The sequence below is a fragment of the Bombina bombina genome, chromosome 1 (assembly GCF_027579735.1).
Source record: "Bombina bombina isolate aBomBom1 chromosome 1, aBomBom1.pri, whole genome shotgun sequence".
In the NCBI taxonomy this organism is placed as follows: Eukaryota; Metazoa; Chordata; class Amphibia; order Anura; family Bombinatoridae; genus Bombina; species Bombina bombina.
This window is the reverse complement of record NC_069499.1, coordinates 549,132,517-549,155,409: the sequence shown is the minus strand read 5'-3', so window position 1 is coordinate 549,155,409 and position 22,893 is coordinate 549,132,517. Positions and strand designations below refer to the sequence as shown.

General features: G+C 38.9%; 1 protein-coding gene across 4 annotated transcripts in view; it reads right to left on the bottom strand.

Annotated features, from left to right (window-relative positions):
• The window catches only part of ALS2 (alsin Rho guanine nucleotide exchange factor ALS2), a 558,121-nt gene that overhangs the window by 198,782 nt on the left and 336,446 nt on the right, over window positions 1–22,893 (bottom strand). For 3 of the 4 annotated variants that reach the window (XM_053698688.1, XM_053698692.1, XM_053698689.1), the window contains exons 14-16: window positions 14,680–14,811; window positions 14,220–14,348; window positions 1,907–1,977 (exon numbers count right to left, since the gene is read on the bottom strand). In XM_053698688.1, the coding sequence (XP_053554663.1) occupies window positions 1,907–1,977; window positions 14,220–14,348; window positions 14,680–14,811 (332 nt within the window). The remainder of the gene's footprint in view (window positions 1–1,906; window positions 1,978–14,219; window positions 14,349–14,679; window positions 14,812–22,893) is intronic. The other variant, XM_053698690.1, reaches the window with a different exon arrangement.

Genomic DNA, 22,893 nt, shown 5'->3' with positions numbered 1-22,893 from the left:
GATTGTAAATGAAATTCAAGCTCCATTGCTCATGGAATAGGTAGAAACATGGTTTAATTTAGAGGAATGGAGGACCGGTGTTGTGTCAAAACCAGTGACTATCAAAATTGGGAATCAGCATTTTCCGGAACTCCACCCACACATCTCAACACTACACATCTAAACACTAAACACTACGCCTAACCTCTGCCCAGGCTACCTCCCACTCTTCCAAAACTCCACCCAGCTACCTCCCACTGTTGGTACAGATGAGCCGTCACATTTACTATATTATTGACGACATAGTATTTGTGACAGCTTGTCATGTACCAAGGCAGTGTATTTATTAGTTACGATATAAAGTGCACTGCAGGCATATGGCAGCTTGCACCTGATTTAGCAGTTTATTAGTGACTAGGTAAAGTGCATAGCTATGTCACCTATACTTAGTGTTCATATACATTAATCAGATGTCCCCTTTACCTATTAAAAGTCTGGGCGGAGGTTAGGCGTAGTGTTAAGTGTTTATATGTGTAGTGTTTAGATGTGTAGTGTTTAGATGTGTGGGCGGAGTTCCAGGAAAATGCAGATTCCCAATTTTCATAGTCAACGGTTTCTACACAACACTGGGATACCTGTAGTAATTTATTAAATTAGGATCACTACAACCGGTTGAAAAGTTCTCTTCAGATGGACTAAGAGTACAGCTATGGTATGAATATATATGCCGGAATGTCCAAGACCCCCCTGCTTCAGGAGCGGTAGCATAGCATTAATATTGATAAATGATGCAGAAATCCTGGGTATTTATCGATAGCAGCAGGCAAAATCCACTATGCTTTTCAGTCAAGAGTGTAGATCCATCTTACCTCCAGTCTCAGGAGTGTTTGTGCTCTATCACCCCCTCTTAAGTGGTGGGAGATGGTCAATGAGCATTGTCCGTAGAGATGATACTGGATGTCCAGCACGCTAGAAATGTCTGTCCACAGGTTGCTCAGAATCACCTTTTTTAATGGCCTGACGTATGGCCGATTTGTGGTTTGCCAGGTGTTCCCTGAATGTGGTGGTCATCTTGCCAATATAGCACAAAGAACAAGGACAGATAATCATGTATATTACATACTCAGATAGGCATGTTAGACTATGCTTAACTGAATAGACTTTATTTGTGTGAGGATGATGGAATTTGTTTCCAGTGATAAGGCAATTACAGGTGACATAGTTGCCACAACAAAAACAACCACAAATAGAAAAATAGCATAATACCAGATTCCCAAGGTATGTACCAGAGCAGTACTGAACCATCTACATAACCACAGGGTACAGCAGTCAGAAAATGCAGACCAGATCATCATCAATCTAGGTAACCCCCATCAAGCTGAGGTTAACCAATAAGGGGATCCCAGAAATAAACCCCTTAAGTGTACATTGTTTACTGTGTATTTGGACTTCTGGTAGGGTCACAGATGGTGTATCTGACAATGGTAAAGGTTGTGCTGTAACGAACCTGCTGTATGGAGATGTCAAACCTTTCTTCATCTGTGCAAAATAAAGACTTTTGCTAGAGCAGAACTGCTTTTGCTAGAGCTTGGATTGAAGTAATTCAAATAAGAAAAAAAAAACAGGAAGAGGAGATTTTTATGTATAAGAAAACTTCATAGATTTTTGGGAGTGTTTTTACCTACTCCAGTACAGGAAAGCAACATTCTTTGTTCCAAAACATGTTAATGTATTTTAAACTACCATCTTAGAGAGCAAGAGACATACCAGTCATTAACTCGTCATAAAAATAATTAAAATCTCAGGTATAAATGTTGGTCTACTCTTCAGTAGATAGATACAATTACAATTTAGATTTGATTTAATAATAATAAAATATATCCAGCTAATTTATTTACAAAGCAGAATGGATTGTTCTGATACTCACACGCCATTAACTTCTTCAGAAAGAGGCTCCACCCAGAGAGTTGACAGAGGAAATATATGATGTGTAGAAAACTAAAAAAATTAAAACAAAGGATTTAATGTTATAGATGGCATTATTGGTTCTACACCTAAATTACGAGTTTTGTCGGTAAAGCTGTGCGTGGCTAACTAGCAGTTTATGCTCAACGCTCACCTACAGTAACACTGGTATTACGTTTTTTTCTTAAACCCGGCGTTAGCCGCAGAAAAGTGAGTGGAGAGCAAAATTTAGCTCCACATCTCACCTCAATACCAGCGCTGCTTACGGTAGCGGTGAGCTGGTTAAATGTGCTCGTGCACGATTTCCCCATAGGTATCAATGGGGCAGAGCCGGCTGAAAAAAAACCTAACACCTGCAAAAAAGCAGCGTTCAGCTCCTAACGCAGCCCCATTGGGGAAATAAAAGTTATGTCTACACCTAACACCCTAACATGAACCCCGAGTCTAAACACCCCTAATCTTACACTTATTAACCTCTAATCTGCCGCCCCCGCTATTGCTGACACCTACATTATATTATTAACCCCTAATCTGGCACTCCGGACACCGCCGCCACCTACATTATACTTATGAACCCCTAATCTGCTGCCCCCAACATCGCGCAAACTACATTATATTTATTAACCCCTAATCTGCCGCCCCCAATGTCGCCGCAACCTAACTACACTTATTAACCCCTAATCTGCCACCCACAACGTCGCCGCCACTATAATAAAGTTATTAAACCCTAAACCGCCATACTCCCGCATCGCAAACACTAGTTACATTTTATTAACCCCTAATCTGCCGTCCCTAACATCGCTGCCACCTACCTACATTTATTAACCCCTAATCTGCCGCCCCCAACGTCGCCACCACTATATTAAATGTATTAACCCCTAAACCTAAGTCTAACCCTAACCCCCCCTAACTTAAAGGGACATGCCACCCACATTTTTTCTTTTATGATTTAGAAAGAGAATGCAATTTTAAACATCTTTCTAATTTACTTATATTATCTAATTTGTTTTATTCTCTTGATATTCTTTGATGAAAAGCATATCTAGATATGCTCACTAGCTGCTGATTGGTTGCTGCACATAGAAGCATCATGTGATTGGCTCACCATGTGCATTGCTTTTTCTTCAAATAAGGATATTTAAAAAATGAAGCAAAAACATAATTTATGCTTACCTGATAAATTTATTTCTCTTGTGGTGTATCCAGTCCACGGATCATCCATTACTTGTGGGATATTCTCCTTCCCAACAGGAAGTTGCAAGAGGATCACCCACAGCAGAGCTGCTATATAGCTCCTCCCCTAACTACCATATCCAGTCATTCGACCGAAACAAGCCGAGAAAGGAGAAACCATAGGGTGCAGTGGTGACTGTAGTTTAAATTAAAATTTAGACCTGCCTTAAAAAGACAGGGCGGGCCGTGGACTGGATATACCACAAGAGAAATAAATTTATCAGGTAAGCATAAATTATGTTCTCTCTTGTAAGGTGTATCCAGTCCACGGATCATCCATTACTTGTGGGATACCAATACCAAAGCTAAAGTACACGGATGAAGGGAGGGACAAGGCAGGCTTAAATGGAAGGAACCACTGCCTGTAGAACCTTTCTCCCAAAAATAGCCTCCGAAGAAGCAAAAGTATCAAATTTGTAAAATTTTGAAAAGGTATGAAGCGAAGACCAAGTCGCCGCCTTGCAAATCTGTTCAACAGAAGCCTCATTTTTAAAGGCCCAGGTGGAAGCCACAGCTCTAGTAGAATGAGCTGTAATCCTTTCAGGGGGCTGCTGTCCAGCAGTCTCATAGGCTAAGCGTACTACACTCCGAAGCCAAAAAGAAAGAGAGGTTGCCGAAGCTTTTTGACCTCTCCTCTGTCCAGAGTAAACAACAAACAGTGTAGATGTTTGGCGAAAAACTTTAGTAGCTTGTAAGTAAAACTTTAAAGCACGGACCACGTCCAGATTATGTAAAAGGCGTTCCTTCTTTGAAGAAGGATTAGGACACAATGATGGATATTCTTGTTAGAAACTACCTTAGGTAAAACCCCAGGTTTTGTACGCAGAACTACTTTATCTGAATGGAAAATCAGATAAGGAGAATCACATTGTAAGGTAGATAACTCAGAGACTCTCCGAGCCGAGGAAATAGCCATCAAAAACAGAACTTTCAAAGATAAAAGTTTAATATCAATGGAATGAAGGGGTTCAAACGGAACCCCTTGAAGAACTTTAAGAACCAAGTTTAAGCTCCATGGGGGAGCAACAGGTTTAAACACAGGCTTAATTCTAACCAAAGCCTGACAAAAAGCTTGAACGTCTGGAACTTCTGCCAGACGCTTGTGCAAAAGAATAGACAGAGCAGAAATCTGTCCCTTTAAAGAACTAGCTGATAATCCTTTTTCCAAACCCTCTTGGAGAAAGGACAATATCCTAGGAATCCTAACCTTACTCCATGAGTAATTCTTGGATTCACACCAATAAAGGTATTTACGCCATATCTTATGGTAGATTTTCCTGGTGACAGGCTTTCGTGCCTGTATAAGGGTATCAATGACTGACTCGGAGAAGCCACTCTTTGATAAAATCAAGCGTTCAATCTCCATGCAGTCAGTCTCAGAGAAATTAGATTCGGATGATTGAAAGGACCTTGTAGTAGAAGGTCTTGTCTCAGAGGCAGGGTCCATGGTGAAAAGGATGACATGTCCACTAGGTCTGCATACCAGGTCCTGCGTGGCCACGCAGGCGCTATCAAGATCACCGATGCTCTCTCCTGTTTGATTTTGGCAATCAGTCGAGGGAGCAGAGGAAACGGTGGAAACACATAAGCCAGGTTGAAGAACCAAGGCGCTGCTAGAGCATCTATCAGTGCCGCTTCTGGGTCCCTGGACCTGGATCCGTAACAAGGAAGCTTGGCGTTCTGGCGAGACGCCATGAGATCCAGTTCTGGTTTGCCCCAACGATGAACCAATTGAGCAAACACCTCCGGATGGAGTTCCCACTCCCCCGGATGAAAAGTCTGACGACTTAGAAAATCCGCCTCCCAGTTCTCTACACCTGGGATATGGATTGCTGATAGGTGGCAAGAGTGAGCCTCTGCCCAGCGAATTATCTTGGAGACTTCTAACATCGCTAGGGAACTCCTGGTTCCCCCTTGATGGTTGATGTAAGCCACAGTCGTGATGTTGTCCGACTGAAATCTGATGAACCTCAGGGTTGCTAACTGAGGCCAAGCTAGAAGAGCATTGAATATTGCTCTTAACTCCAGAATATTTATTGGGAGGAGTTTCTCCTCCTGAGTCCACGATCCCTGAGCCTTCAGGGAATTCCAGACTGCACCCCAACCTAAAAGGCTGGCATCTGTTGTTACAATTGTCCAATCTGGCCTGCGAAAGGTCATACCTTTTGACAGATGGACCCGAGATAGCCACCAGAGAAGAGAATCTCTGGTCTCTTGATCCAGATTTAGCAGAGGGGACAAATCTGTGTAATCCCCATTCCACTGACTGAGCATGCATATTTGCAGAGGTTTGAGATGTAGTCGCGCAAATGGCACGATGTCCATCGCCGCTACCATCAAGCCGATTACTTCCATACACTGAGCCACCGAAGGGCGCGGAATAGAATGAAGAACACGGCAAGATTTTAGAAGCTTTGATAACCTGGATTCTGTCAGGTAAATCTTCATTTTTACAGAATCTATCAGAGTCCCTAGGAAGGAGACTCTTGTGAGTGGGGATAGAGAACTCTTTTCCTCGTTCACCTTCCACCCATGTGACCTGAGAAATGCCAGAACTATGTCCGTATGTGACTTGGCAATCTGAAAGCTTGACGCCTGTATCAGGATGTCATCCAGATAAGGGGCCACTGATATACCTCGCGGTCTTAGGACCGCCAGAAGCGATCCCAGAACCTTTGTAAAGATTCTTGGAGCTGTAGCTAACCCGAAGGGAAGAGCCACAAATTGGTAATGCCTGTCCAGAAAGGCAAACCTTAGGAACCGATGATGATCTTTGTGAATCGGTATGTGAAGGTAAGCATCCTTCAAATCCACTGTGGTCATGTACTGACCCTCCTGGATCATAGGTAGGATGGTCCGAATAGTTTCCATTTTGAACGATGGAACTGTGAGGAATTTGTTTAAGATCTTTAGATCCAAAATGGGTCTGAAGGTTCCCTCTTTTTTGGGAACCACAAACAGATTTGAATAAAAACCCTGTCTCTGTTCCGACTGTGGAACTGGACAGATCACTCCCATAACTAGGAGGTCTTGCACACAGCGTAAGAATGCCTCTTTCTTTATCTGGTTTACAGATAATCTCGAAAGGTGAAATCTCCCTTGAGGAGGAGAAGCTTTGAAGTCCAGAAGATATCCCTGAGATATGATCTCCAACGCCCAGGGATCCTGAACATCTCTTGCCCACGCCTGGGCGAAGAGAGAAAGTCTGCCCCCTACTAGATCCGTTACCGGATAGGGGGCCGTTCCTTCATGCTGTCTTAGAGGCAGCAGCAGGCTTTCTGGCCTGCTTGCCTTTGTTCCAGGACTGGTTAGGTTTCCAGCCCGGCTTGGATTGAGCAAAAGTTCCCTCTTGTCTTGTAGCAGAGGAAGTTGATGCTGCACCTGCCTTGAAGTTTCGAAAAGGCACAAAAATTAGACTGTTTGGCCTTTGATTTGGCCCTGTCTTGAGGCAGGGTATGACCCTTACCTCCAGTAATGTCAGCAATAATTTCCTTCAAACCAGGCCCAAATAGGGTCTGCCCCTTGAAGGGAATGTTAAGTAATTTAGACTTTGAAGTCACGTCAGCTGACCAAGATTTAAGTCATAGCGCCCTACGCGCCTGGATGGCGAATCCAGAATTCTTAGCCGTTAGTTTAGTCAAATGAACAATAGCGTCAGAAACAAAAGAATTAGCTAGCTTAAGTGTTCTAAGCTTGTCAAGTATTTCAGTCAATGGAGTAGCTGTCTGAAAGGCCTCTTCCAGAGACTCAAACCAGAACGCCGCAGCAGCAGTGACAGGCGCAATGCATGCAAGGGGCTGCAGGATAAAACCTTGTCGAATAAACATTTTCTTAAGGTAACCTTCTAATTTTTTATCCATTGGATCTGAAAAAGCACAACTGTCCTCGACAGGGATAGTGGTACGCTTTGCTAAAGTAGAAACTGCTCCCTCCACCTTAGGGACCGTCTGCCATAAGTCCCGTGTGGTGGCGTCTATTGGAAACATTTTTCTAAAAATAGGAGGGGGGGAAAACGGCACACCGGGTCTATCCCACTCCTTATTAATGATTTCTGTAAACCTTATAGGTATTGGAAAAACATCAGTACACACCGGCACTGCATAGTATTTATCCAGTCTACACAATTTCTCTGGTACTGCAATTGTGTCACAGTCATTCAGAGCAGCTAACATCTCCCCAAGCAATACACGGAGGTTCTCAAGCTTAAATTTAAAAGTAGAAATATCTGAATCAGGTTTCCCCGAATCAGAAATGTCACCCACAGACTGAAGCTCTCCTTCCTCAGCTTCTGCATATTGTGACGCAGTATCAGACATGGGCCTTAAGGCATCTGCGCGCTCTGTACTACCTCTAACACCAGAGCTATTGCGCTTTCCTCTGAATTCAGGCAGTCTGACTAATACCGCTGATAGGGTATTATCCATGATTGCCGCCATGTCCTGCAAAGTAATCGCTATGGGCGTCTTTGATGTACTTGGCGCCATTTTAGCGCGAGTCCCTTGAGCGGGAGTCAAAGGATCTGACACGTGGGGAGAGTTAGTCGGCATAACTTCCCCCTCGCCAGAATCCTCTGGTGATAAATTTTTTAAAGATAAAAGCTGATCTTTATTGTTTAAAGTGAAATCAATACATTTAGTACACATTCTCATATGGGGTTCCACCATGGCTTTTAAACATAATGAACAAGGAGTTTCCTCTATGTCAGACATGTTTATACAGACTAGCAATGAGACTAGCAAGCTTGGAAAACACTTTACATCAAGTTAAACAAGCAATATAAAAAACGTTACTGTGCCTTTAAGGGAAACAAATTTTGCTAAAATTTGAAATAACAGTGAAAAAAGGCAGTTAAACTAACACAATTTTTACAGTGTATGTAACAAGTTAGCAGAGCATTGCACCCACTTGCAAATGGATGATTAACCCCTTAATACAAAAAACGGATTAACAAATTGAAAAAAAAAAAAAAAAACGTTTTTTTTTTTTTTTTTTAAAACAGTCACAACTGCCACAGCTTCACTGTGGCTTTACCTTCCTCAATATATGACTTTTGAAGCCTTTTGAGCCCTTCAGAGATGTCCTAAAGCATGCAGGGGACTGCTGAAGGAAGCTGAATGTCTCTGTCTGTAATTTTAACTAGGCCCCTCCCACTCATATTACAACAGTGGAAAGCCTCAGGAAACTGTTTCTAGGCAAAAATCAAGCCAGCCATGTGGAAAAAACTAGGCCCCAATAAGTTTTAGCACCAAAGCATATATAAAAACGATTAAACATGCCAGCAAACGTTTTATATTGCACATTAATCAGAGTATATACCTCTGATAGTAAGCCTGATACTAGTCGCTATTAAATCACTGTATTTAGACTTAACTTACATTAATCCGCTATCAGCAGCATTTTCTAGCAATTCCATCCCTAGAAAAACTTAAACTGCACATACCTTATTGCAGGATAACCTGCACGCCATTCTCCCTCTGAAGTTACCTCACTCCTCAGAATATGCGAGAACAGCAGTGGATCTTAGTTACTTCTGCTAAGATCATAGAAAAACGCAGGCAGATTCTTCTTCTAAATGCTGCCTGAGATAAAATAGTACAACTCCGGTACCATTTAAAAACAAACTTTTGATTGAAGAAAAAACTAACTATATTACACCACTTTCCTCTTACTACCTCCAGCTATGTTGAGAGCTTGCAAGAGAATGACTGGATATGGCAGTTAGGGGAGGAGCTATATAGAAGCTCTGCTGTGGGTGATCCTCTTGCAACTTCCTGTTGGGAAGGAGAATATCCCACAAGTAATGGATGACTGGATACACCTTACAAGAGAAATAAATTATGGAAGTAAATTGTAATGTTGTTTAAATTTCTATTCTCTATCTGAATCATGAAAGAAAGATTTTGGGTTTAGTGGCCCTTTAAATATAATTTAAATACATATAAATAAATTAACTACAATTAACTAAATTATTCCTATTTAAAACTAAATACTTACCTATAAAATAAACCATAAGATAGCTACAATATAACTAATAGTTACATAGTAGCTATCTTAGGGTTTATTTTTATTTTACAGGCAAATTTGTATTTATTTTAACTAGGTACAATAGTTATTAAATAGTTATTAACTATTTAATAGCTACCTAGTTAAAATAAATTAAAATTTACCTGTAAAATAAATCCTAACCTAAGTTACAATTACACCTAACACTACACTATAATTCAATTAATTCCCTACATTAAATTAATTACAATAAAATAAAATAAAGTACAAAAAACAAACAAACACTAAATTACAGAAAATAATTACAAATTTTTTAAACTAATTACACCTAATCTAATACCCCTAATAAAATAAAAAAGCAATCAGCCAATAGGATTGAGCTCGCATTCTATTGGCTGATTGGAACAGCCAATAGAATGCAAGCTCAATCCTATTGGCTGATTGGATTAGCCAATAGGATTGAACTTCAATCCTATTGGCTGATTGCATCAGCCAATAGGATTTTTTCTACCTTAATTCCGATTGGCTGATAGAATTCTATCAGCCAATCGGAATTGAAGGGACGTCATCTTGGATGACGTCACTTAAAGGTATCGTCATTTAGTCGTCGGATGAAGACAGAAGAGGATGCTCCGCGTCGGATGTCTTGAAGATGGACCCACTCCGCTCCGGATGGATGAAGATAGAAGATGCCGTCTGGATGAAGACTTCTGCCCGGTTGGGTGAAGACGTCTCAAGGTAGGGTGATCTTTAGGGTTAGTGTTAGGTTTTATTAAGGGGGGATTGGGTGGGTTTTAGAGTAGGGTTGGGTGTGTGGGTGGTGGGTTTTAATGTTGGGGGGGTATTGTATTTTTTTTTACAGGTAAAAGAGCTGATTACTTTGGGCCAATGCCCCGCAAAAAGCCCTTTTTAAGGGCTATTTGTAATTTAGTATAGGGTAGGGATTTTTATTATTTTCTGGGATTTTTTATTTTATTAGGGGGATTAAATTAGGTGTAATTAGTTTAAAAAACTTGTAATTATTTTATTATTTTCTGTAATTTAGTGTTTGTTTTTTTTGTACTTTAGTTTATTTTATTTAATTGTAATTAATTTAATTTAATGTAGGGAATTCATTTAACTATAGTGTAGTGTTAGGTGTAATTGTTACTTAGGTTAGGATTTATTTTACAGGTAAATTTGAATTTATTTTAACCAGGTAGCTATTAAAAAGTTAATAACTATTTAATAACTATTGTACCTAGTTAAAATAAATACAAAGTTGCCTGTAAAATAAAAATAAACCCTAAGCTAGCTACAATGTAACTATTAGTTATATTGCAGCTAGCTTATGGTTTATTTTATAGGTATTTAGTTTTAAATATGAATAATTTAGTTAATTGTAGTTATTTTATTTAGAGGTATTTAAATAATATTTAAGTTGGGGTGGGGGGTTAGGGTTAGACTTAGGTTTAGGGGTTAATACAGTTAATATAGTGGGGGCGGCAGATTAGGGGTTAATAAATGTAGGTAGGTAGGTGGGGGCGATGTTAGGGACGGCAGATTAGGGGTTAATAATATTTAACTAGTGTTTGCTATGCGGGAGTACGGCGGTTTAGGGGTTAATATATTTAATATAGTGGCGGCGATCTCCTGTTCGGCAGATTAGGGGTTAAACCTTTTTATTTAGTGTTTGCGATGTGGGGGGGGCCTCAGTTTAGGGGTTAATAGGTAGTTTATGGGTGTTAGTGTACTTTTTAGCACTTTAGTTAACAGTTTTATGTTACGGCATTAGCCCATAAAACTCTTAACTACTGACTTTTAAATGCGGTACCAGTCTTGACAGGAGAGGCTGTACCGCTCACTTTTAGGAAGACTCGTAATACCGGCTATTGCAAGTCCCATTGAAAATATGGGATACGCAATTGACGTAAGTGGATTTGCGGTATTTTCGAGTCGCGGGAAAAAAGTGAGTGGTACACCTGTACCTGCAAGACTCGTAATACCAGCATTAAGAAAAAAAGCAGCGTTGGGACCTCTCAACGCTGCTTTTTAAGGCTAACTCAAAACTCGTAATCTAGGCCTTAATGATTTAAAAAAAAAAAAAAAAGTTTGATCAACAGAAATTCTACAATTCCTCAGCCTGTCTGCAAACATCATGATTTTACAATGAGATAATTTGTTTCTTTAAATATAACACATAATTTTCTAAATCTACTCTACATCAGCTGTGGCTTCACATTCATTGTAAAATGAAAATAATTCCAGTCACATTACAACCTACAGAATGCTATCTTTTATTTCCATAGACAGGATTACCATGGTTTACAAAACAAAAAACGAATGCGGTAGTATTTCATTCATTGTCAAACAAAAAATGACTTAGCAAAGAGTAAAATTTTATTCAGAGACATGTCGGGCTTCTATGTGCATTTCTAGGCAGATGCCATTTAGTACAGTATTTCTGGGCTAAGAAATCAAACTGCAAGCCTTAAAGGGACATAAAACCCAATTTTTTTTCTTTCATAATTTAGATAGAACATAACATTTTAAATTAAACAACTTTCTAATTTCCTTCTATTATCAAATGTTCTTAGTTTTCTTGTTATCCTTTGTAGAAAAGCAGAAATGTAAGCTCAAGAGTGTGCACGTGTCTGCAGCACTATATAGCAGCAGTTTTACAACAATGTTATACATTAGCAGGAGCACTAGATGGCAGCACTATTTCCTGTTGTGCAGTGCTTCATGCATGTGCACGCTACCTACCTAGGTATCTCTTCAACAAAGAATAACATGAGAATTAAAAAAAATTGATAATATAAGTAAATTGGAAACTTTAAAAATTGTGTTCTCTATCTGAATCATGAACTAATATTTTTGGGATTATTGTCAACTTTCATGATTCAGACAGAGCATGCAATTTTAAACAACTTTCTAATTTACTCCTATTAACAATTTGTCTTTGTTCACTCTGCATTTTTATTTAAATGTAAGCTTAGTAGTCGGACCATTTTAGGTTCAGCACCTGGGTAGCACTTGCTGATTGGTGGCTATATTTAAACACCAATAAGAAAGTGCTATCCAGGTGCTGAACCAAAAATGGGCTGGCTCCTATGCTTACATTCTTGCTTTTTCAAATAAAGATACGAACATAAAGAAAAATTGATAACAGGAGAGTAAATTAAAAAGTTGCTTAAAAGGGACAGTCTACACCAGAATTGTTATTGTTTAAAAAGATAGATAATCCCTTTATTACCCATCCCCTAGTTTTGCACAACCAACAGTTATATAAATACATTTTTTACCTCTGTGATTACCTTGTATCTAAGTCTCTGCAAACTGCCCCCTTATTTCAGTTCTTTTGACAGACATCCATTTTAGCCAATCAGAGCTGGCTCACCTTACCTCCACGTGCGTGAGCACAGTGTTATCTATATGACACACATGAACTAACACCCTCTAGTGGTGTACAACTGTCAAAATGCCCTGAGAGAAGAGGCGCCCTTCAAGGGCTTAGAAATTAGCATATGAACCTCCTAGGTTTAGCTTTCAACTAAGAATACCAAGAGAACAAAGCAAAATTGGTGATAAAAGTAAATTGGAAAATTGTTTAAAATAACATTCTCTATCTGAATCATGAAAGTTTATTTTGAACTAGACTGTCCCTTTAAACAATTATTATTATAGTAGGTGAAGAATATATTAAACAGAGAATGTTGACTTTTAGAACCCTTATAAGATAAGATACTTCAATAATAAAAGTAATTATGTAACCAATTCAGGATATGATAAAAGTGGCAGATCAGATTGGGAAAGTGATGCCTAGTGAAATGAAGGTTTATCAAATGTTTTATTAATTTATAAAGTAAGAGCTCATGTGTCCTAGTAATAGTGCGGTTTTGACATTCCTGTATTCTTGTATACTGTTTGGTACATGTGATGTCAAGAGTTAAGCAAACAGTTTGGGTACCAGCACCTTTTTCTAATATTAGCCTTTCATAATCATTCTGAATCCAGAAAGCAGGTTGTCTGAAACAGCAGAAATGCAATAGCCAAAATCTGCATACAAATACAGCGATAAAAAAGTAGCAAATGGTCTAAGACAGGGTTATCCAACTTAAATCTAGGAAGCCAAAAGAATGTTCCTCTTGGGTTATTTATCTATCCTGCTTTGCTAGGGTAAATGTAGGAGACATTTGCAATAAGCCTTCACAACAGAATTGCTATAAGCAAATACATTAAAAAATAAATACATCAAACTCTAACAGAATATAAAATGTTTGAACAATTAACATATTACAAAGACCTTAAATTTAAACTTGAATTACTCATACAATGCATAAGTTACCATAAATAAATTGATGCAACATGCTTTTCTTTGCCATATTTCCTGTAATTTACATCAGCCAATTTCTTATATTCTACAGAATAATTAGCAGATCAGTACAAGAATTAATTTATATCTGGTCCTAAAATATCACAGAAAAAGAGAGAAAAACATTACCAATGGGTATGTCCCTGAACTGCAAGTTTAGCTAGCAAAGTGCTCTAAAATGTATTTTAATGCTAATCTTGTACAAAACAGTGCTAAACTGATAATATATGTTACATATATTTTAAAATGACTTTAATGTCTCTAATCAGGTTTTCCTCTGAGAATGCATTCTACCCAACTCTACATAGAAGCAACATGCAGTTCCAAGAGCATTTGGTGAACCATTTAGCTTTGATCTCAAGATACTGCAGCACCTCTCACCTTCTAAATCACACAAAGTGCCCTGACCCAGCCGCAAAATTGTGAACAAGCATACACAAAGATATACTTTGCCAATACCAAATTCCAAACAAAATTGATTAATGAAATCAAGATTTTAGGCTTAAAATGGTATTGCCATTCAAACCAAAAAATGTATTTCTTACGAGGATCTTAAATATGAGTTTGCTGGTCCTTCAAGTACAAAGAAATTCTTGTGAGGCACCTTATATGAAATGGCTTCAACACCGCAATATTCTTATAGGATTAAATCCATGCTAAGCAGAGACAGAAATCCACATCTCACCTGTGCGTGCACCAATGCATCATTAAATAACATGAACCAATTAACAGAGAAGCGTCCAGCATTCTGCAGGGACAGGCCTTTATTACTGCTCTCACAAATCAAACGCCTCTCTGGCTTCCTTAGAGAATCCTGCAAAAGAAAGAATAAATGAACACATATAAGAATGCAATGGATACATTAGAATCCTATTTGATTTTGATCAAACTCAAAAGACTTCTCTACAACCTATAGAGTGTGATTAGCAGGATAACATGAAATAAAGAGGTTTCAGTCATATCTTTATGCAGTCAATCTGGAAATTATACAGGTGTAATGCCTTTTTTTTGGTAGTGAAATACCATTGTATTCAGTAAGAAAAGTGATAATGGACTTGTCCCCTGGGGTCTTTGGTGAAGTCGTAAAAAGGCAATTCCTTTTTCAAAAAAGAAAAAAAATAACTTTTTTGCAGCAACATTCATACCGTCATTTTGCCAGGAAAGGTCTTCCAGATGCTTAGAGTGTACTCTGCCTCCTTCCTCTTCCTACTCAGGAGCATAGCCAAAGATTCATAGGTAGAGCTGGAATCTTGCAGCCTCTTATACTCTGGAGAGGACTAAAGCAGTTACAGTTGTTTTTTTTACAACAAAACAGAAAAGGTTTTGTAATTAAAATACAAAAAACAAAATTTATTTTTACCTGTTAATTTAATTTATTTCATGACGGTGAGAGTCCACATGAAAGTTATATGTGGGATTACACTCTAGTCTGCTAGATGGAGGCAAAAACACCCCTACATTCCAGAGCTTAAATCCCTCCCACTATCCCAGAATACCTCAGCCATAAATATAGCTAAACAGAGGAGGAAAACTATAAAATCAGTATAGTGACCAGCAGACTTTCCTGCTCTATAGTGCCTTTGAAGGGATACACGTTACCTGGTACAAAAAAATAACAGAAGCAAGAACTAGACTAAAAAGCCTGGCATAGAATTGTATTCGGTTCAAAGAAGGCCTCATTACTGAAGGACAGACTTTAGAAGAAACCGAAACTGCTCTAGTGGAAAAAACAGTAACTATTTAAGGGAACACTTCTCTGCAAATCAGTATATTATATATACAGGTAGCCCTCAGTTTATGCCGGGGTTAGGTTCCAGAAGGAATGGTTGTAAATCGAAACCGTTGTAAATTGAAACCCAGTTTATAATGTAAGTCAATGGGAAGCGAGAGAGTTAGATTCCAGGCCCCTCTCAAAATTGTCCTAAGTAACACCGAACACATTATTTTTAAAGCTTTGAAATGAAGATTTTAAATGCTAAACAACATTATAAACCTAATTAAATAATCACACAACAAACTGTATCATCAAACTAAGTTTAATGAACAAAAACATGTTTTTACTTGCATTTTTCTGCAAACAGTTTTCTGCATTGCTAGCATGTTAGATAATATTGGGTCTGCACCTATTCTATGCATTTCAATCTAGAGTGATTAATAGGCAGTTAGGCACCCTCACCTCAAGCAGCTGGACAGGAAGATAATAGGGAAGTGGCTGCTAGATCTTGTTGCTTGAAAGCTGCTTGATAGCTAAGGTCTGTTCTGTGTACACAGATTAATTTCAGTCTGCTAAGTTGCATTACTTTGCTGCAACACAAGCGGACAGCTCCACCTACTGGCTATTTTAATTAGTGCACTGCTTTTCAATGCTTTTCAATAGCAGTCACATGACTGAAAAAAAGGTTGTTATTCTGAAACGGCACAAATTGAACCGGCGGAAACCGAGGGCTACCTGTATGTGTGTATATATATATATATATATATATATATATATATATATATATATATATATATATATATATACTTAACCCAAAGAGCCAAGAACTGCAGTAGTTTAGTGACCCTAAGATCCAGAGTATCATATAGCATTTCAGAAGTCTAAAAATTGAGAAGTTCTTTAGAACATGCATGAACCGGTAGAAGGAAGGACCAGTTTAAAGGTCAATAACCTTATAAAGATTCTGAGAAAAGGAAACTGTTCCGTTCCAAGAACTTATCCTAGAGAAGGAACATGCAAGACAGGGCAGAAGCTCAGACACCTTCCTAGCCGAGGTGAAGGTTAACAGGAAGAGGACCTTGCAAAGGTAAAGCCGTGCATAGGTTAAAATGGGTAGGTTTGTAGAAGTGTAAAACCAAGAGCAGTTATTGTATATCTTTGAAAGAGTCTTAGGTTTAATGAATCCTGCATCAAACTATTAGATTAGGTTAACTTCCTGAAATACAGGACTGTGATAGAACAGAATATTTTCTATAAGAGAATTTGATAACCCCAGATTAAGACTTAGAGGAGTAACTGGACAATAAAATGCTTAATTCTATTTAGATTCTGTATGAAAGTCTGAACATCAGGAGTTTTCTCTTTTTCATCATCCCACACCTACATGTTTTCAAACCTTGTGGAAGCAATGCCTGGAACATGCATTCCGGCAAGAAAGGTTTCCACACCTTCTCAGACAAACCTCTGTTGGATAAGAATAGGTTTTCATTAACCAGGTCATCAAACTAGGACTTTGTAATTCTGAGGTGAAATTGGAGAGGACCATTGGATAGGAGAATATTTGAAACAGGTCCTCATTCTATGCTCTACAAGACCAAGCTGGAACCATAAGGATTACTAAAACTAATTCCTGCTGATTCTAGCTGTCACATTGGACAGCAAGATAATGAAGGAAAACATGAATAGTCAAGTGACCAAAAATCACTAAAGCATGAGACTAAGGAAGCTTGTTAAACAAACATGGTTGAATACCTCCCAATGCAGAGACCACTTCACCAGCTGTTAACTCCCCAGAAGGTTATTGTTAAAATCAGAGATTAATAGCCAACTGGGGACCTGACTATGCGGGAATCCTCTATCATTGGTAGTAAACTTAGTCACAAATTATTTTTCTGACTAAATCTTTCAAGGAGAAACTAAGGCTTAAAGGGACATGAAATTTCTTCCATGATTCACAGAGAATACAATTTAAAAAGTTTCCATTTTACTAATATTATAAAATTTTGCTTCATTCTCGTTATTCTTTGTTGAAGAGATATCTAGATGGGTAGCATGCACGTCTGGGGCACTACATGACAGGAAATAGCGCTGCCATCTAGTGCTCTTGCTAATGTATAACATTGTTGCACAACTGCCGCTAGATAGTGTTGCAGACAAGTGCACACTCCTGAACTTATCTTCCTGCATTTCAACAAAGGATAACATAAAAACGAAGAAAATTTACTAATAGAATAAATTGGAAAGAGGTTTAAAATTGTATGTTCTGTCTGAATCATAAAATAAATTTTTTTGTCCCTGTATCAGGATCCTGAAGATCACAAGATTCAGATTATTATTATGTAACCTCATCTCGTGAGGGAACCAAAACTCCAGTTTCTTCAACAAATATAGAAAGAACAAGGCAAATTTGTGATAAAAGTAAATCGGAAAGTATTTTAAAAATTCCATGCCCTATCTGGATAATGAAAGTTTAATTTTGACTAGACTTTCCACTTACCTTTGGACCTTAAAGTCCTGTGAGAGACAATGCCTTGAAAGAGAGGTGACAACAGCGTAGCATTTACTTGCACCGTTTGGTCAATTGAATAACTAATGAAACTGTTAGGAGTCTTAATGAGCTTACCACGATCCTGAATCTATTTGAAGGATGTGAACCTGGTTTTAGAAGCTCCAGAAGGTTGTTACACCGGACCAAAATGGCTGACACCACTCAACGCACACTTACAGCTGGAAACCCACTATCTGAAAAGACTGCCTATGGAAGCCTGCAGACTTCCTGTTCATTGGGTCTACTAAGATACTCTGCATTTAAGAATGGTGGTCTGCTTGGCTAATGTAGAAGTGCCAATGCACTTTAGGGATGGAAGGGCGGAAACACAGCTTTTATTTGCTGGGGGACAAACAGAAGGCACTTCAGGCCTGTTCCATTTATTCGTCACTATTTTTTTGACTAACACAGACATAAAGAAGGCAAAGAGCTGCTAAGGAGCAAGTGTAAGGAATCTATTACCACAGACATTAGCTTGTAATGAATTATATAGCTTTATCTACCTTCAAGCACTAAACACTTACTGTAACAAGTAATGATTGTTTCAGCATGTTTCCCATGATAGAATTACATTTTTCGGCACACTATATACTACCAGGGAGTGTTAAAGCTTATTACCTATGGAGAAATCTACTTTTGGTGAAGAAAAATAGTTTTTAGCTCAGGTATAATTGAGAATGTCTGAGTAAATGTCTCCAGGAGTACTAAAGATAAAGCTGGTTGAGGTATTGTTAAAGTGACTGGAGTGAAATGTATAGAATTTAATTTAAAAATGCCCAAACTGCTTTAATAAAGTGTGTTATGTGTGTGTATGTATTGTCTATATGTATGTATATATATAAAACAAATTTGTTGCTGTGTACTCCTTTGGATGTTTTTAATATTGTCCAATAAAAGTTATGACTTAAGGATCCGGACTTTCCTCTTTACTTATGTGCTATCGTATCCAGCTTTCCTCCTTCAGCTTTGTTGCTGTATTCCGTGATTGGATTTCTGCTTTGCGATCTCTGTACCGATGTCTACCCCTGATGACGTCACTCATAGAGGACCGATGAGAGAAAAGGGATACACCGAAGGAAGACGCCACGAAAGGTGAGGACTTTGCTGTCTGGTGTCACCCAGGTGATATACAAAGGCAAAAGGTACCCAGCTCTACCGTCTGTGCAGGGAAGGAAGGAGTATATCTCAGAGTGGGTGGAAGACTGAGGTATTACCTTTATTTTGCTCCGGCTACTGCACTAGAGGGGTGAGTTTATCCCATTGGATGACCGTTAAAAGAGAAATACATTTGCACTGAAGGTGCACTTCTACAGTTGGTACAGAACGTTCTCTCTCTTCATTGTGTATGTATGTCCCCAGACTATTTGGGGGGCTATAAAGGTGCATTGTTATTACCTGTCAAAAACTTTGTCTACTGTGCTTACCTCAGCTGCAGAAGACTTCAATAGATGGGCCCATCCAAAGCTGAGCAAACGCAGTGCCAGCCCACTGTAAACCAGGGGACTGGCAGTTAAATCCACTTTTCACTTGGGAGGAGTATGAATCGCACTATAAGCAGCAGCACACTATAGACCAGGGGATTGGCAGATACATTTGCATTTCACCTGGAGAGCCTGTAACATCTACACACTGGAAGAAGATCATCACTTCCTGGCTGAAACTCCTGACCCTTGCAGACACTCTGAGTGGGAAATTAGGCCTCAGATTGTTCAGAGAACCCCTTTCAACGATACATAAAAAAGACTTCAGAATTCACTTAACTTCATCTTGGAGTCAAAAATTTGACTGAAGCATTCTAGGATATTGGGAGGGATTAAGCTCTGGAACGTAGGGGTATTTTTGCCTCCTCGTGGAACTGGAGTGTAATCCCTCGTGGACTCTCACCATCTTATGAAAAAAATCATGCCCTATGTTCTTTGTAACTATTTCATTTTTTCAGGGAACTAAGGAACTACCCTGTAAATGGTATTGTTGATACTACTGAAATTGCCAAAACAATACATTTCAAAAGCTTCAATACGCAGAAATGAAAACATGTTCAATCCTTTACCTGCTGAACCATTTCACACACATATGCCAACGTCATTTTTTACAGTAAGATTTTCACAGAATTTTCAGTGCTTTTATGTGAGTTGCATACGCAATTAATTACAATGCTCTAGTTTGCAGTTTACATTCTTCCAGAAAAACTATATAGATTACAAATATTCAAAAAATGGCAAAAAACCCACCACCTAGAATGGAAATTATTAATGCCCCTTTCCACAGTGTCCAAGGGAAACAGCATCCAAGTCATTATTTTATCAATTTTAAAATCAAACACGTCATGGTTTTACATACATCAACGGCCTTCCCAAAAACCTAAAATATTAAATATTTTAAAACTCGGTTTTCCAATACAAATTAGTAACTGAAAATTAGAAGATACATTCATTGTCATTTTGCTCTAAGCTGTAATAAAATATCCAGCCATATAATATTAGATAAAACAAAAATTACCTGATAAATTAATTTCCTTCAAGGTGGTAAGAGTCCACTACATTTGGATTTCAATTCCAGGCCACTAGGAGGAGGCAAAGGTTCCCAAAAATCCAAGAGTACCTAATCCCTCCCACCTCTCTGATAAACCAGACATACGTATAGGCAAGTGCAAAACAGGAAACTGCTGCCAGAATTTTTTTTTTATAAAATGGTGTGGACCTTGTGGACTCTGGAAGTGAATTTATCAGGTAAGCATAATCTTTGATTTCTTTCATAAGGTGGTGAAAGTCCTCAAGTCTATTACATCTTGGAATGAATACCCAAGCTGTGGATTCCATGGGTAATGAGGGCGGGATAAAAAAAAAAATTGGGAAAAAGGCAGGCAACTCATTTCCAAACTCCCCCTGAAGATCCCTGGACTTTGCAAAGTATCTGTGAAGCTTGTTGTTTAAACACGAAGCCATCAGGTCTAGCTCTGGAAGTTCCCACTTCTTGACAATCAAATTGAAGACATCCAAGAGAAGAAACCATTCCCCTAGGTGAAGGGATTAGCAACGAAGATAAACAGCTTCCTAGTTGTTCACCACGCCTGGAATATGAATTGCAGAAATAATGCAGCAATTGTTTTCTGCCCATTGGAGAATTTGCCACACCTCCTTTAACGCTAAAAAACTGTGTGTTCCCCTTTGATGATTGATATTTGCCACAGTCGTGACATTGTCTGATTAAAAACGCAGCTAAGTCTCTTCTTTCAGAAAAGGCCAGCACTGGAGAGCTCTGAAGATTGCACGGAATTGTAACACATTTATTGGTAACCTCCCCTCCTGAGGAGACCAAACTTCCTACGCTCTCTTATGCCCCCATACCGTGCCCTAACCTGAGAGACTTACATCTGTTGTGATTATAGTCCAAGTTAGGCAAAGAAAGGAAGCTCCCTGAGAAATGGACTGATGATCTATCCACCATGAAAGCAACCTTCTTGTTACATGATCTAACAGAATTATTAGGGAAAGTTGATTGTAATCCTTGCACCACTGACTCAGCATGCAAAGCTGAAGAGGTTTCATATGAAATCAAGCAAAAGGATTAGCATCTGATTTAGCAACCATAAGACCCAGCACTTCCATGCAGAGAGCTACTGTAGGTTGTGCATCAACTGAAGCTTTGTACAAGTTGACTGTTGAAGTTGAAGGATAGTTCTGATTGTTTACATTTTGAAGTTCGGAACTCTGAGAAACTTTTTCATGGTCTTTAGATCCAGAATGGGCTAAAACAATTAGGAGCCCTGCCTTTCCCCTTTGATCTTGAGGGACCCAGCTCAACAAAGAATCTGGAGCACCTTAATTCTACACCTTCCTCCTAGGAGGCAAATAGTAAACAGGCTTATCAGAGAGGTGGGAGGGATTGAGTAATCTTGGAGTTCTGGGAATCTTTGCCTCCTCCTAGTTACCAGGAAAACTGAAAACTACATAACATATATACACATTTCACACTCTTATGACAACTTATTTGGAAACTGTATGTATGCTCTTACCCTGCCCAAATGCTTGGCAGAGCAAAAAAATAAAGCAAAACCAGACCAAAAATAACATGCTTGAAGTAATAAATTATCCTATACAGATCTTCTATATTACTATGGTGATCAAAAGACAGTTATATAGAAATGAGAGCCCTACATGGGTAAGGAGAATTCCCCTTTCATAAATGGGTTTTTAAGACAGTTACATTAGGAGGGAATACGATGGCCTTATCCCTCAAAACAGGATTAATGCTGTGAGGCATTTGTCAATGTCATTACAATCATCGGGCACTTGGAAAGATTTAGTAACACCTTAGTTAAAATATGATTACGATCTCTTTCAAATAAGGGGTCATTCTCTGTGTATTTTAGGGCTGAGAGAAGGACCAACTTCATACAAATGATTTTTCTTCCCTGATGTGCTTTTGAATCAGGTTACTGATAGGCAAAGTGATCGCCTGATAGCAACCTAAGCCTCTTTTAAAAGTGGAAACTCACCCCAATTTAGTGTTCCTTTTAGAGCACAGAACAAAAAAAAACTAAATTTATGCTTACCAGAAAAATTCCTCCCTTTCCTGGCAGGGAGAGTCCACGACTTAATTTATTACTGTTGGGAATATCAACACCTGGCCACCAGGAGGAGGCAAAGACACCCCAGACAAAGGCTATAAATATCCCTCCCACTTCCCCTATCCCCCCAGTCATTTGGCCGCGGGAACAGTTAAAAGCAGGAGAAACATTAGGGTATAGAGGTGCCAGAAGAAAAATTAAAGGGAAGCTGCCCAAAAAATATTATGGGTGGGGTCATGGACTCTCCCGGCCAGGAAAGAAATTAATTATCTGGTAAGCATAAATTTTGTTTTCATTCCAAAGGCAGGGAGAGTCCACAACTTCATTCATTACTGTTGGGAACCAATACCCAAGCTCCAGAGGACAAACAGAAGGGTAAAAAGGAAGGCAAGGAACTGAGGGCACCACAGCCTGTAACACCTTTCTCCCAAAAGCTGCTTCAGCCAAAGCAAAAATATTGAATTTATAGAACTTTGAAAAAGTAAGTAAGGAGGACAAGGTAGCCGCCTTACAAATCTGATCTATGG